This window comes from Triticum dicoccoides, chromosome 6B, assembly GCF_002162155.2.
Source record: "Triticum dicoccoides isolate Atlit2015 ecotype Zavitan chromosome 6B, WEW_v2.0, whole genome shotgun sequence".
Classification (NCBI taxonomy): Eukaryota; Viridiplantae; Streptophyta; class Magnoliopsida; order Poales; family Poaceae; genus Triticum; species Triticum dicoccoides.
In genome coordinates this window covers 706,265,352-706,282,022 of record NC_041391.1, presented here as the reverse complement: position 1 = coordinate 706,282,022, position 16,671 = coordinate 706,265,352, and the positions used below count along the sequence as shown (strand labels likewise).

Sequence of the window (16,671 nt, the reverse complement as noted above, 5' to 3'; positions counted from 1 at the left end):
TTGCGACAAGTGCAATTGCCGCTCTAGTGATGGACATGCAACTAGACAAACGTCCCTCCCCCTCAAGTTACAATCACATTGTACTCCTTGTAGTTACACATGGATTGTGACACGTGTAATTATAGGTTGCGTTATAATACCACCCTCTGTGTGTGTGTAAAAAGAAAAACAAGAACAAATTATCAAAAATGATAAAATAAAAAATAAAAGAGGAAACAACATATAACTAAATAAATAAATGAGGAAAAGCATAAAATACATGAAGATGAGAAAAAATGGAAAATTAAACGTGTACAAACGAGTAAATGAAAAATGAAAAAAAATTGGCAGACCAACAAACAAACAAAAAAAGCGACTGACAATGAAAAAGGCTCCAGCCAGTAGCTTAGGCAGCCCACCACGCAAGCAAGCCTCACCCCTGACAGAAAAAACAAAGTCGAAAGAAAGCAGCCCAATACAAAACGTCAGACGTTGGTTTTTCACGAAACAGCATACGTCGTAAACTAGCAAAAGAAAATCTAATGGCTAGGCCGGTCGACTGAGACTTCACTAAAACTCAGTCGACTGAGTTTTAGCGCTTCCCTAAAAAATAACAGTCATCTTGAAATCATCACACTTGCTAATAATAGGTTTACGGGAACTATTCCTGATGAGTTGGGAAAGTTTCCATCTCTTTTTTATTTATCCCTTTATGGAAATATGCTATCGGGTGGAATCCCGGAAACCCTATACAAATACAATAAGTCTTCTCTCAAACTTTTAGACTTGGGCTCCAATATGCTTGGCAAAACACTGTCATGGAACTTTGGTGACATCCACCTGAATCTTGAAGAACTCTATTTGGACAATAACAATTTTGAAGGTCATCTCCTTGCGTCACGAGGAAATATTTCAGGGCTAGAAGACTTAGACTTGTCCTCCAACAATTTCATTGGCCAAGTTCCAGGTTCTTTTGGTAATCTTGGGATGCTGCCTCGCCTTCTACGCCACGGGCTGTCGTTGTGTCGCAGCCGTCGTCGCCTTCTCGGACTGCAACGTCGTCGCCCGCTGCCCTCCAATCGGTGCAGGTAACCGGCGGCTCAGCAGGACGCCCGGACTCTTCACCTGCTGAGGTGGCGCCGCAGCCGCCGCCGTCGGCGCGGACGGCGCCGTGGCAGACGGCTGTCTCCAAGCCGGTGCAGGCAGCCGGAGTTTCAGCGGGGCGCCCTATAGCGTCTTGAACTAGCAGGCATCCAGCGGCTCGGGTAGGGCCAACCCAGCATGCACCTCAGTTGGAGCCGTGCATGCATGCTTCGAGTGTGCTGGGACACAAAGAGCTGGCCTCGGGTATGCAGCCACGCAACACTACACATTCAACTGTTATTCGATCTTCATCGGAGCCCGATGCGTCTGTGGCTGCTCAACAATTTCTGATGAAGCCAAACGTGTGCGTCTCACCCATGCACGCACCACCTGTGGTCCCGCCTCCAGACACACCATCTTCGGCGGCGGCGTTGAGTTTATCGGTGGTCGTGACTGCCGGAGAGAGGGTTGCTACTACACCCTCATCCCCTCCTTCGGTGGAGGTTCCTACACGTCTTTCTTCATCGGAGGTAACACCCACACGTCGCAGTGCCCGTCATGCGGTGGGCGATGATGGAACGACGGACACCGACGAAGACTCTTTGGCCAAGGCTATGCGGCGTAAAGCTGTGCAGAACCTCGACAACGAAGGTACTTCGTCAGCACCCAAATCATTTTTGTCTTTTTCTACTACATCCATCGTTGCTAAGTTGAATAATGTGGGTGTTAGTCTAGGAAATAATGAGAATTATATTTATGTTTCCACAAACGCATTGAGACATTTGGAATATGACCGATTAAAGGTCACTCCACGAGTTTCTAGCAAATCTTTTACCTCTCATCTAGATGAGGAGGAGCTGCATGCCACATCAGATGGTCAGCTACTCTCTCATGTAGTAGGGGAGGTTTCGGACGTGGGCTTGGAGGAACCCGGGCTTAGTTCATTGATTGAGCTTACAGCTTCCGGTCGTAAATCCAAGTCCGACCGTTCGAAAAAAGGCCGTAAACCCTCTAAGAGGGTGAAATTTTCTAAATCTCCTATTGTTTCCTCATGAATGGCATGTTCTTTAATAGCAGAGGTCTTGGTGACTTGGCTAAACATCTATTCATTGCGGAGTGTAATAGGGAGTACAATTTAGACTTTCTGGCTTTATCTGAAACGGGGAGACGTGATTTCTCAGCAAGTCTGCTTGACCGCCTGTCTAGTGGGATAGACTATAATTGGATTTCACGACCACCTCGAGGTCGTTCTGGGGGCATTTTACTTGGCATTAACACAGGGACTATGGATGTTCTGGCTAGTTCGTATGGAGAGTTTCATATTAAACTTCATATCCGAAACAAAGCTGAAAACTTCACATGGACCCTCGTTGCCGTGTATGTGGCAGCCCAGGATGAGCTCAGGCCATTTTTCTCCGTGAACTGGTTAATCTGGCGAAAGATAATCCCTACCCCATTCTTATTGGTGGGGATTTTAACTTGCTACGATTTCCAAATGAGAAAAGCCGAGGTAGGTTTGATAATCATTGGCCTTTGCTTTTCAATGTTGTCATTGACAGTCTAGATTTGCGAGAGGTTTCCATGATTGGAAGACAGTTCACTTGGGTGAATAGTCTTCCGGAGCCGACATATGAGAAACTAGACCGCGTTTTAACCGACTGGGAATGCAAATTTCCAATGGTTTCTGTTCGCGCTCTTCCTCGTATAGAGGCTATTTCAGACCATGCACCCATTCTCTTAACCACTGGATTACCTCGACCATAGCACCGATGCAGGTTCAAGTTTGAACTGGGTTGGTTGCATCGGGATGGATTCCATGAAATGGTCAAGGAGGTGTGGAATAAACCGGTTGCCGGGCTTACCCTAATACACATATGGAACAACAAAATGCGTGCATTACGTAAGTTCCTTGGTGGATGGGCTAGGCACACAGCGGGTATCCTCAAAAAGGAAAAGCTCCGTCTTTCATCTCTTATTGATGATTTAGAAGCTCTGACAGAGATTAGACCTCTCTCTGACATTGAAATAGAGATCAAGAGTCAATCAAATGCCCAGTTAGCTCGCATGTTGCGCGAGGAGGAACTCAAGTGGTACCAACATTCAAACTCTCAGTTTATCCTGAAAGGTGATTCGAATACGAGATTTTTCTATGGTGTCGCTAATGGTAGACATCGGAAGAAACTTATTCATTCCCTACAACAGGAGGAGGGCACGATTGAAGGGCATGAGCAACTTAAGTCTTATATCACTAGTTATTATAAAAATCTATTCGGAACCCCTGAGGAAGGAAACTTCTCGATGGATGAGTCTCGAACAGATGACATCCCCCAGGTTTCTGATGCGGAAAATAGCCTTCTAACATCTCCATTTTCCGAGGAGGAAGTTAGAAAGGCGGTTTTCCTAATGGAGCATAACAAAGCACCGGGTCCTGATGGTTTTCCCGCTGAGTTCTACCAGAATTTTTGGGAGGTCATCAAACAAGATTTCCTACTCTTGTTTGGATGCCTTCATGCTGGCCAACTAGAGTTGTTCCGTTTAAACTTCGGTGAAATTATTTTATTACCTAAGGTTAATGAGGCTGAAAGGACACAACAATATCGTCCAATTTTCCTCCTTAATGTTAGTTTTAAAATATTCACCAAGATAGCAACGATTAGGCTAAATTCGGTTGCTGAACATGTGGTTCGTCCTTCTCAAACTGCTTTCATGCAAGGTAGAAACATCCTAGATGGGATTGTTGTCCTTCATGAAACAGTTCACGAATTGCATCGGAAAGAGCTGAATGGGGTGGTTCTTAAAATCGACTTTGAAAAAGCTTATGACAAAGTCAAGTGGTCTTTTCTTCAACAGACTCTCAGAATGAAAGGTTTTTCTGCTGAGTGGCGCGCTATGATCCATAGTTTCGTTTCTGGAGGTAGTGTTGCCATTAAAGTCAATGATGACGTTGGCAACTATTTCCAAACGAAGAAAGGATTGCGACAAGGTGACTCAATATCGCCCATGCTATTCAATATAGTGGCTGATATGTTAGCGGTCATGATTGAGCGTGCCAAGGTTGATGGCCAAATTGATGGGGTAGTGAATAATCTAGTGGATGGTGGCCTATCTATCCTCTAATATGCCGACGATACGATTCTCTTTATGGATCATGACCTCGAGAAAGCAAGAAATCTGAAATTAATTTTATCAGCATTCGAGCAACTCTCAGGGCTTAAGATCAATTTCCATAAAAGTGAACCGTTTTGCTTTGGTGAGGCTCAAGACGAGGCCCATCTGTATGCTGAGCTTTTTGGATGCGGATTGGGACAGTTTTCGATCACTTATTTGGGGATACCGATACATTATCGGAGACTCACAAATGCTGAATGGAAACACGTCGAGGAGAGACTATAAAAAAGACTTAGTAGTTGGAAAGGTAAATTGCTATCTCTGGGTGGAAGGTTGGTCCTCATAAATTCAGTACTAAGTAACATGGTACTATATATGATTTCCTTCTTCCAATTGCCGAAAGGAGTATTACATAGATTGGATTACTTCCGATCGAGATTCTTTTGGCAAGGAGATAGCGAGAGAAAAAAATGTCGACTGGCTAAATGGAGTGTGGTTTGCCGTCCCAAGGACCAAGGCGGGTTGGGCATTCTTGACCTTGAGGTTAAGAACAGGGCCCTCCTCGGCAAATGGTTGTTTAAGTTGTTGACGGAAGATGGTGTATGGCAAACCCTTCTAAGGAGAAAATATGTGGGTTCTAAGGTGGTATCCCAAGTATACTGGAAGCCTGGGGACTCTCATTTTTGGGCCGGACTAATGGCAACGAAGAAATATTTCTTCCGCTATGGTTCCTTCTCAATTAAGGATGGCTCAGAAATTAGATTCTGGGAGGATAAGTGGCTAGGTAGTGCTACTCTCCGGGAATAATATCCAACTCTGTACAATATTGTGCGTCACAAGGGCGATACTATTGCCAAGGTTTTGGAATCATTTCCGCCAAATGTGACGTTCAGAAGGGATTTAATTGGACCTAGACTCCAATCGTGGAACATACTGCTCCAACGGTTAACCACGGTACAGTTGTCACAAGGGTTCGATATCTTTCGTTGGAACCTACATGGGAATGGACAATTCTTAGTGAAGTCTATGTATAGAGCTCTGATCCAGTCAGATGTGCCAGTTGATCATAATAAGAAGATCTGAAAGATGAAGATACCGCTTAAGAATAAAATCTTTGCGTGATATCTTCGTCGCGGAGTCATTCTTACTAAAGATAACCTTATTAAGAGGAATTGGCATGGAAGTACGCAATGTGTATTTTGTCGGCATGATGAGACAATAAAACATTTGTTCTTTCATTGTAAATTGGCTCGTTCTATATGGTCAGTCATCCAGATAGCTTCTGGCTTGTATCCTCCGTGTAGTGTTGCTAATATATTTGGTAACTGGTTACATGGGATTGATCACAAGTTTAGAATTCTGCTCAGGGTGGGAGCGCTTGACGTGATTTGGTCGCTTTGGCTATGTAGAAATGATAAGGTTTTTAATGATAAAAGTACTTCCCTTGTGCAGGTTATCTATAGATGTACCGGGACGCTTCGTTTATGGTCCTCTCTACAGCGAGTGGAGAATCGAGACCTGTTTACGGAGGTGTGTACACGATTGGAGGTTGCGGCGAGAGATACTTTTATCCAACATGGGTGGCAGCATGATCTTAGGATTGGGCCTCCTACCGTTTAGGTGTCATCCAAATATTCAGGTTGTGAGAAAACTTATAACGACTTGGATAGCCAAGGCTACCCAACAAGCAAATGAAAGAGTGTTAATATTAACTACCATGTGTTAATAATGTGCTTCCTCCGTTCCAAAATAGATGACCCAACTTTATACTAATTTTAGTACAAAGTTGGGTCATCTATTTTGAAACGGAGGGAGTATAATCCATGTTTTAGGGTTATGAAGTTGTTAATTTGGCAACCGCCGCCGGTTACTCATGCTCTTGCAGAACAGGTGTCTTTCTCAGGTATTTATATATACTAAGGTTGATTATCATCAACAAAGAATACACTATTCTCAGTCTACGTCATGATTTTGTGACGCATGCATACTTTTCTTCTTTAGTTTAGTAATGGCTGAAATTTTTAATGATTTGGACAGTCGGCCACGCCGAGCACGGCGGACAAGCACGTTGGTCATCAGTATCTAGGATTTTGGAGGGCAAGATTTGGCTCACACCGTTTCATTCTCTGCTTTCAAGGTAAGGAATTTTCCTATCTGTGTGTTCATTGGTCATGCCAATGTTCTCCTTGCTGCTGGCGGAAACAAACAACACATGGAACGTGAAGCTGAAACGTGAATACGTGCTTAGCTTAGATTTGTCTCGAATTGATGACGATGTAACAAAGCTAAATGGATTTAGGAAGACCAACATATCTGAAAACAGAGGCCATGGACATACCATAATACTCCATTTGCGGAAACGTGAAGCTTGTCAGTCAGATGTAAGCGGTGACAGCCATGGAGATAAGGACCAGGTTGTTTACTGTGGGTAGAGCTGCTAATTTAGTGGAAACACAGCACAGAGCAGGAGATGCTTCAGCTACAAGTCTCCCTTAGTAATCTACTGACAACTCTGAATTGCTCCGCTCCCTCTTCTTGAAATGGAAAGCGAACCTGTGGGGAAAGTGGATGATGAGGCGCTTCAGCACGACGGAGGCGTCGTTGTAGAGGTGTGCAACGCTCCCAGTCCGTGCATGATGCTGCCGCGGCAGCTTGCCTGCAGAACGAGTGGGGTTGCGGCGGTGTGTGAAACTTTTCTGCTTGTGTTACGGTCTAGAAACATGAGCTTGTGTTGCTAATTTGCCACACTACAACTTACTCAACCACTGAAGTTTTATCATACTGATTTATTTAGTTAAGATAGTAGGAACAGTATTTGCATGATTTGACAGTGCAAATGTCAGTGAAGAATAGATAGTTCTAAAGCAAGTTCGCCTATCTGCAGTTCCGTTTGTGGAAAGAAAAAAAGGCACATATGCAACTTTATTTCTACCATGGACACCTAGCTGTATAGCTTAGCATATTTACAACTCTAGAACAAAAGATATTGAAATCAGAGGAGGATCGAATAGCAACAATTCAGACACTTGAATGAAAAAAGAGAGGTTCTGTCCACTGTCCACTATACTTTATATATGATTAATGGACTATGAGTGGCAGGCAACAAAAAGATAATAAATGCTTTTTGTTTGGTTATTGTTGCGTTAATCTTAGTTAATTCTATGCTTAAAATTATCAATCATTTGTTTTTACTAAAGAAGCATCTTAGACAGTACCATCCATGTGCTTGATATCTTGTGTTGCCTCTATTAGTTATGGTCTGCTAGGTAAACTTCTTTCCTTACCATAGCATGCATTGTTGATTATCATCAGAAATGTATGATCACTTCAACAATGGATTCATATCATCTCCGTAATATGCGTTAAATGGATGATATGACAGATTGGAAGGAAAATACACAGAGCAACTTCTCTCTGTTCCAGTTCCACTTCCACCACAACTGCAATACTATATGTGTATGGTCTACAAGCCACGTCTTGGTCTTTGTCATGCATACTTTTCCTGCACTTGAGGTGTGGCTAGAATTTGACATGATTCAGACAGTACCATGCCAACACGGCAGACAAATTGGACCTTGAATTTTCTATCGAAGATTCGCTCAATAACACCAGGTTCAGAGATTTGGAAAGTAATATCTCTGTCCGATTCCGGTTGAAAAGTATATATACACAAGAGCTGGACCGATCCGACCAGAGTATCTATTCAGGACTGGAACGGTCACTGACGAGGTTGACGGACCTGAGGTCTTTGCATGCTCTGGTGGCGGGCAGGCTTCAGATAAGGCCGTCAGAAAAACTGCAGATAATTCAGACGCAAGTGTGTGGACGTGATGACGCTGTAAGAGGGTTTTTAAACTCCTGCGGCCTCAATCTGATGAGCATCCAGCTTTCACAGGCACACCTCACAACCCGGCCGGCAGCAAAACCATGGAAGGAAGCGGGCCGCCATTCCGAGCGATCCGGCCGAGCAAAGCTGCCATACCATACCTCATTACTAGTGAAGTATAGTACTGCTAAGCAAACATCCCTCTTTTGCCTTGCCGTCGGTTTTGTCACTGCTGCCAGCAAACTCTTTCTTCACATCATTTCTGAAGTCATTGCGCTGCTCATTTACTCTTCACACTTTGCAGGTCAGGGAGGCCTTCTTACATGTCCCAGTCAAGCGGCGAGGCTCGCCCACATCCTTACACTACTGTCGTTGCTGCTCATTTCTTGTGGAGTCGGGAGCGTCCGCTGCTCCTCCTCAACAACGACAGTCCATGACAACAACACGGACATATGATGTCGCTGCTAGATTTCAAGCGGGCCGTCACCAACGACCCAGCACAAGCCTTGAGATCTTGGCACGTCGGCCTCCCCCTTTGCAGCTGGAACGGCGTCATCTGCAGCGGCCCGAAGCACCCGGGGCGAGTCATGGAGCTGAACCTTGACGAACTAGCATTATCGGGCCCGATTTCACCGTCCCTCAGGAATCTAACATTCCTTAGGATACTGGAACTGTACGGAAATAGCTTCACCGGCGAGATACCTCCTTTCAATGGTCTCGAAAGATTGGAGGACCTTAACTTGGGGTACAACTCACTGCGAGGGATCATTCCGGATACTCTCACAAACTGCTCCAATCTATGGTACCTATCCATGTCCCGCAACTTACTAATAGGAGAAGTTCCCAGCGGTATAGGCCGCCTATCTAATCTAGTGTCGTTGGATCTTGGAGAAAACAATCTCACCGGAGAAATCCCATCAAGCCTAAAAAACATCAGTCACCTTGAATACATCTTGCTTGCTGATAATAAGCTCACCGGAACCATTCCTGATGAGTTGGGAAAACTCCCAAATCTTTCTATGTTAGTCCTTGCTTCAAATAGGCTATCAGGTGAAATCCCGGAAACCCTGTATAAATACAATCTGTCTTCTCTCAGATATCTATTCTTAGATTCCAATATGCTTGGGAAAACACTGCCATCTAACTTTGGTGATACCCTCCTAAATCTTGAACAACTCACATTGAAGGATAACAATTTTGAAGGTCATCTCCCAGCGTCACTGGGCAATATTTCAAGGTTAGACTGGTTAGACTTGTCGTTCAACAATTTCATTGGTCAAGTTCCAAGTTCTTTTGGTAATCTTGGGCGGTTACAATACCTAAACCTTCAGCAAAACAATTTGTTGGGCTTCATCCCAGGAGAGCTGGGTGGCTTGCAATACCTCACCAATCTGTATCTGTCCGATAATAATCTGGAAGGTGGAGTACCATGAAACAGATTCTTTGTCAGAAAAAAGCGGGGCAAGAGCCTTTATTTGTATCTGCTCCCATGTCCTACTATCTTTCGGACAAAAGATATGCATTATGTACTACCTGATCATATAGAGTATCCATTCCAATATTTTGTTTGATGCCACCCATACTGTTAATCTATTTTATGCTCACCAGGATGTCAAGAGCAAACCTGTCATTCTTGTTTTGTTTTTTTGCCATGTGTAATTCTCGGGGTTGGGACCTTCCCAACCTTCTCTTTGGCAATAAATGATTCGATGAGATCTGTCTCTCAGTGCTCAACAATCTGCAAAAGAAATCAAAGGTATAGTTTCACAAAAAAATCTTCAGGATTTGTCATGCTAGCCACTGTCCAGTTACCGACCAGACCACTCCCATTGTTTGGTGTACAAGAAAAGCTAGTCCACGTCTTGGCCTTGTCTCCTGTTGACTGTTCTAATACTGGAGTTATGGCAAGAAAGCTTATAACGACTTGGATAGTCAAAGCAGAGAAAAGTACAGACAGTGTGGAGAGTGGTAGGACTAACTTAACTTGCATATGCATTAGGGAACCGTAATGTGGTTGCTAATTGTCAAGCCCTAACAGGCGCCTTCCCCAGACATCCCTTGTCTTGGTCATACTATCATCCATAAAGATTACACTATCCCAGTAATTAGTCTCAAGTTACCCTGCTTACAAAATAGAGAGAAGCAGCACATTCCCAGTCCACGTCATGGTCTTGGAATGCTTGCCTATTTTTCTTCTAGTGAAGTTATGGATGAAATTTACAATGGTTTGGACAATCGACCAAATCAGTAAGCACACTGGTCATATTCTGAGTTTGTGATAGCAGTTTTCTCTTTGCTGCTGGCTGGAAATAATAATGCATGGAAAGAACTTAGAACAAAATCAGTAAGCACGTACATAGAGTTCAACCAAGAATCCATGGTTTAGCTTAGAGTTGTTATCTTAAAGATGATGACCAACTGACGAGCCAAGCACAACAAACAAATCGGGAAGAGAAACATATCTGAAAACAGAGGACATATTACATGACTAGCCAATGGACTTAACTGAACTCCACCTCAAACAAATTCGATGAGTTGGCAACGCTTGGGCGACAGATCGATGGTACGGTATTTTATTTACAGATACTTTTGAAATGGTACAAATATATTGTTCATCGCCCCGTCTCCTTGAAATAGGATGCACTGTAAAAGTGGAATCCATCTGCGAAAACTGAGCAGATACTTTTACTTACTTAGATGCAGGTGGAATGTATCCTGATGGGCATGCAATTTGAGGAAGTAAATCACCACCTGACAGCAATGCGGAAAGCAAAAATCAAGAAACAGCAATTTCAGGTTCTGATTCACAATCGTCAGAAGACATGGAAGGCGATATCGAGAAGCACCATTCGATATGAATGGGACAGTAAAAATGGAAGTTGCGACAAGATCTCACACCAAGATACAACACACCAGTAGCAGGAGCCTGAGACAATATATAGGTCTAATTGACATTGCAACCGTCGCCGGGACGAAGAGCACTGAAGTGCCTGCTGCCGCAGTGGGGACGTGGTCTAGTGTAGCAGAAGCGGAAGAAGAACAAGAAGAAGAGATGGTCTGGAATGTTTATCTTAGTTTACTTTTGAGTTGAGCATGAGAATCTTTGTTTTACCTTTCACCTGCCTGCTCTAAATTTTGAACTTTCAAATCTGAATCTTGCTGTAAATACACATGGATCAGTAAGAAGTTGATAGAAACGGTTGACCATTCCTTCAGTTTTGACGTGAGCATACTTCCAGTTTTCAGTGCTCAAAATACAACTGTCACATAGTTTTTGGATGCAGACAGAAAGTAATCACAACAACAGAAATCCAGACCAGGAACTAAACTGCAAAGTTATCACAATTTCTTTATATCGGCAACAGGATAATCAGTGCATGTCCTCAAACGGCACCAAAGGAACCCAACGGCCTTTTCATCACTCCAGCTTTGCTTGCAATTAGTCTCTCTAAGAATTAGAGAAGCCAGCTCACATGACTGATTATATAAGCATTAACTGATGGAAACTGGCAAGCGTTCCTTCAGTTTTGAACGCTCACGGCACAACTGCCACACCATATATACTATAGTTTCTCGACAAATCTAGTACATTTTCTCCGGTGTACGTAGTTCTAGTATATAAAGTCTATGAATGAACACGGGAGTATGACCGGATATAGTACTAAATAAAGAACTCAAGTCACGATGTGGAGAGCTTAATTAGACCTCATCTTTGGACGGCTCCATGAAGCTTTTTTGCTTTCCTATAGAAGGCATAATCCACCACTGCAGCTGATTGATCACGGAGTGCATGTGCTTCTGTAGTTCCCTGTAGAATGGATAGGTTAAGCATCTGTTAGCGTGCGTATTAGTTTTATTTGAAATTCCAAGCCACTGTATGAAACAGCACAACATATGTGCGTCGCGTGCGGTGTGAAGAAAGCTTAATTAGTAGGCTGCTTTTAGATAGTAAAGCTTGGTAGAGCACTTACAATGTTTTTGATGCGGGCAAGTCTGGTTCACACAACACCCTCAGTTCACCGCTGTCCGCATTTATGTAACACCAGGGGACTGGTGAGTTGTTGTATACGCTGTGGCCATTACTTGACGATACTCTCGTATCCATAACCTTAACCTCATCTAAGATCTCTCAGGATTATAGTCAGGTTTTCAAGGCTCTCCGGAAGGGACTTAAGTTTATAGCAGGATGAGAGGTTGAGTGTTTGAAGGTTTTTGAGGCTTTCAAGGTTCTCTGGAAGGGACCCTAGTTTCCAGCAGTTTGAGAGGTCGAGTGTTTGAAGGTTTTCGAGGCTTCCAACGCTCTCTGGAAGGTACTCTAGTTCCGCGCACCGAAAGAGGTTGAGTGTTTGAAGGTTTTTGAGACCTCCAAGGCTCTCCGGAAGGGATTTTAGTTCATAGCAACGTGAGAGGTCTAGTGTTTGAAGGTTTTTGAGGCTTCCAAGGCTCTCTGGAAGGGACTCCAGTTTCTGGCAATGAAAGATGTTGAGCGTTTGAAGGTTTTTTAGGCTTCCAAGGCTCTTTGGTAGGAACCTTAGGGAATAACATGCTGAAAGGTCCAGAGTTTGAAGGGTTTTGAGGTTTCCAAGACTCTCTGGAAGGGGATCTCGTCCAGAGGACCCTAGTCTATAGCACCCTGAGAGGTCTAGTTTTTGAAGGTTTTCAAGGCTTCCAAGGCTCTCTGGAAGGGACTTTAGTCTATCGCAGCCTGAGAGGTTGAGTGTTTGAAGGTTTTTGAGGCTTCCAAGGTTCTCTGGAAGGCACTTTAGTTTTTCACACCCTTTGAGGTCCAGTGTCTGAAGGTTTCTGAGGCTTCCAAGAGTCTCTGGTATGACTTTGATACTGGTACAATTAGATAAGTCAAGATGTGCTAGACTCCCAAGTTTGCCAAGAGAGCTTGATATTTCTGAAATTTCACGTGATCCATTGAGGTTCAGGTAATGTAATTTTGAGAGCCGAGTTATACTCTGGGGAAACTGTCGATCTTGCAGCTCCGGAGCAATAAGAAACTCCAATTGCTTCAGTTGCCCTAGAGCGCTTGGAAACTCTTTGATGGAGCATCCAGATAGATCCAAGACATGCAAGCACTTCGGAAATGAAAATGCACCACCATGGAATTCACAATCCGAAAAATGCATCGCCCTTAACTTAGGTGGGAAAATAGTTGACATCTTCCTTGCCTTGATGTAATCTGAAATATTGCAATTTGTAAGAGATGCATAGCGGCAGTATTCTTTTCTTCTAGCATTGCTCGCTATTTCAGCATCAAAGACAGCCAACTCTTCAGCAATGACCGATCTTGCAAGATCATGCACCAGATCGTGCATGGTGAAGATTGTTTTTGCAAATGACTGAAAGAAAAACTAGCATTAATTCCTCCAGAAAAATTGTCAAGAGAATGGTATTGTTTATATTAATGAGGTGACATGATGCTTTTAGAAAAAGATTAATATGCTCAACTCAGCAAGCCGTAAGTGGAGAAAGTGGTTGTGGTGCAAATGCAGATGTGTTTAGAGTTATAGAACTGGGAAGTGAAATACATATTCTCTCGGAGAGCAGGGGGGAAGGATTTACTAAAGGAATGACAGAACTTTAGGGTGCAACAGTGCACTTTACTGACACATATTCAAGACTCTTAATTAATTAATTCCATCTTGCACGTGTTAGATAATTTTAGGGAAAATTTTTGTCCAGCCAAATATAGACTGGATTTGATAAGACAAACAAAATACCACACTATGGATTAACTGTATGAGCAGTGATCCAAATGGGCTGGCTTTTGACAAGGGTACACTACAACAGGATGGATGAAGGAGTTACTTTTATTTTTACTCGAGGCAGGTCCATATATGCCCCCCCACACTTGGGGGCAATTTTTAGAGGAAAGTGTGGGAGTGTAATCTCGTGCACCAATATCTTGAGTGCTTTATTTGCCACTAAGGGTAAAACATTTACATGGATTAATGTACCAAACTGTCAACATATATAAGATGTATGTATGCTTCTGCACAGTAACTGTTGCATGCCATTTGATAATTGAGTAAAAAAGAATATTCTTTATTCTATAATGTACAGGTAGTATGCCGTAGTAACTCACCTTGGGCAGTTTTGAATGCTGAAGGAAAGACATCCCCAGGAATTGCCTAACATACTTCTCGCCAAGTTGTATGGCTGAAAAGGTATTAGATGGCTCGATGAAACCAAGAGCGATCCATTGATAGATAAGGTCATCTTTACTTTTATTGTGACCTTTATGGAAGATACCACAATAGGCAAAGCATAACCTCAGATATGGTGTAAGAGTATTGTAACTTAACTTCAAGGACGGTAACACTGTACTATCAGAAAATGGTTCATCCCAAATATCACTATTGCACATTGCTTCCCAGTCACTAAGATTCATTCCAGATAGCAAGAATCCGAGTGCTTGAGCTGCTAATGGTAAACCTCCACATTTCTTTGCAATCGCCTGTCCAATTGGTTCAACTTGCGCTTTATCAGCTCTAGATTCATAGCCACTATTTTGCTTGATTATTCTCCAGCACATGTCATTGTCCAAGAGATCTAACATGTATGGTTCAACAGTACTAATTTTTCTTGCAATGTCTATGCTGCGTGTTGTGACTAAGACCCTCATCTTGGAGCTTCCATTCAACATAAGCTTGAGTTGATTCAGTTGGGAGGAATCTGTCTCCCATAGGTCATCTAAAACAATTAGTGTCTTCTTATCTTGAAGTAAATGTTTAAGATGTTGATTTATTAACTGCCTTGTATCTAGATTCTGGCTTCCCTTTTCTACTTGAGAAATTATGGAGTTCCCTATTTTTTTCATGTCAAACACTTGGGATACATAGACCCATACCCGATGATCATACTCTTTGAACTGAGCATCATTGAAGACCAGTTGTGCCAATGTTGTCTTTCCTATGCCTCCAAGCCCGCAAATAGGAAGAATTGTGATATCTTCTTTGTTGCTGCTTGTGGATAACAAAGAAAGAACATTCATCCTGTCTTTTTCTCTCCCTATGATGAGTGATTCAATCACATATGATGTTGTTTCCCGTGGATCAGGAAACTGGCGCACACTAATTAGGCTGGAGTTATCATGTGTGAATTTGAAACTCTCGTGGTCCTCTTTGATCTTCCTCAGCTGACCTCTCATCTTCTTCATCTTATAAGCCATGGTAATATTGGGTGCAATAGCAAAACAGTCCAACTTCCCAATCATCTATAAGGAATTTCAAAAAGTGATTATGATATAATATAAAACCTGGGAGCAATTACACCCATCTTTAATATGATGTAGTATTTTCGATCCCTCTACCCAGTAACTACATGCTGCTTGTTTTGGACGGATGTAAAACATAGCTTCCCTTGTACTACAATTTTTTATTCTTATATACTTAGTTTCACGGCCGGGATTTGTACAACAGATTTAGGCCCTGTTTGTTTCTGTTTCGCTTGGATTTTAATCACATTTGGATTCGCTTTAGTGGCGAAGCCAATTGTGCGAATCAACTTCACCATCGAAGTACACTTTGAGGTGCTTCAAGAAATTGCACTAAAAACGGCCCAAATCCAGATTCAGCTTCACTGGCAAAGCTGATTCCAAAATAGCTATTTGTTTCAGATTCCAGATTTGGCTTCACTGGCAAAGTTGAATCTGGTCCCAAAATCAGAAACAAGCATGGCCTTAAGTAGGCTAAATGCCTCTTGTACACCCATGGCTTTAATTTTTAGAAGGGCGCCAACAAATTTCAAGCTTGAAACGTTGCAATTAATTAGTGCATTAGTTGCTTACATTGGAAAGTATGTTTAGATGATCAAGCACAGTGGCGGAGCCAGGGGGCCTCCCCCCCCCTCCCCCTAATACCATAGATTTGTTCCTAATGAACACATGAACAATAGATTTCTCTAACTGGGCCTCCCCAACACCGTAATTTCACTAATCCTGCACCACTGATCAAGCATGGTTTTGTGGACAATAATATAATTAATAGTCAAATTATTTGACCAAAGCAAGAAACTCTGTACTAGCTAGGAATATTAATTAACCAAAAACCGATTGAGATAAGGCAAGGGCGGCATATGTATACCTTTCTGGAGGCTGGTTCACTGTTAGCTTGGAACTCATCGAGCATGTAAGAGATGTCGTAGGCAGCGTTCTTGAGCTGGTTGAGCCACAGCCGCACCAACTCCTCCGAGACAGACCGCCTCTCAGCATCCTTGAGCGCCGCCTCCATGTACTGCAATGTGTCCTTCAAGTCCTTGAGGTCGTCCTTGAAGTTCCACAGCATCGTGACCTCATCCCCAATGGCAGAACCCAGCTTATTGCCCACCGCTGAGACAACAGCCGAGGCAAGCAAACCGGCTACATGTGCCATGTTGTTCCGTACCTTTTCTCTCTCAAGTTGTATGCCAATTGGATGAGGTGTGAACGCAGCCGAGTACCAGAAATCACGCATGCAGTTACCAACTCATGCATGGTCATATGTATGGCCCCATGCTCCACCGAGATGGAAAGGGATCATCTACCTTGCTTAATTGTGATAATGCACCCAGCATGGCACACGTTAGCTTTAGCTTTACCAGCAGGCAAGGGTCAAGAAAAGAATCTCAGGTATTTCTTCCTGTGAAGGAAAAAGGAAAGGAACCAGGAAGAAGAAAAGAATGTGGAC

At 43.1% G+C, this 16,671-nt stretch overlaps 2 protein-coding genes across 2 annotated transcripts; one reads left to right on the top strand and one right to left on the bottom strand.

The window, feature by feature from the left end:
- Positions 1-8,071: 8,071 nt before the first annotated feature.
- LOC119324880 (LRR receptor-like serine/threonine-protein kinase EFR) lies at positions 8,072-9,536 on the top strand. Its single transcript, XM_037598647.1, has 2 exons — positions 8,072-8,172; positions 8,301-9,536. The coding sequence occupies exon 2, from the start codon at positions 8,449-8,451 to the stop codon at positions 9,427-9,429; it is 981 nt and encodes a 326-aa protein (XP_037454544.1). The 5' UTR covers positions 8,072-8,172; positions 8,301-8,448; the 3' UTR covers positions 9,430-9,536.
- Positions 9,537-11,478: 1,942 nt separating this feature from the next.
- Positions 11,479-16,377, bottom strand: LOC119324878 (putative disease resistance protein RGA1). The gene is made up of 4 exons (XM_037598646.1): positions 16,090-16,377; positions 14,091-15,221; positions 11,968-13,344; positions 11,479-11,804 (listed from the first exon to the last, which is right to left on the bottom strand). Exons 1-3 carry the CDS (start codon positions 16,375-16,377, stop codon positions 12,112-12,114), a joined length of 2,652 nt encoding a protein of 883 aa, XP_037454543.1. The 3' UTR covers positions 11,479-11,804; positions 11,968-12,111.
- Positions 16,378-16,671: the final 294 nt, after the last annotated feature.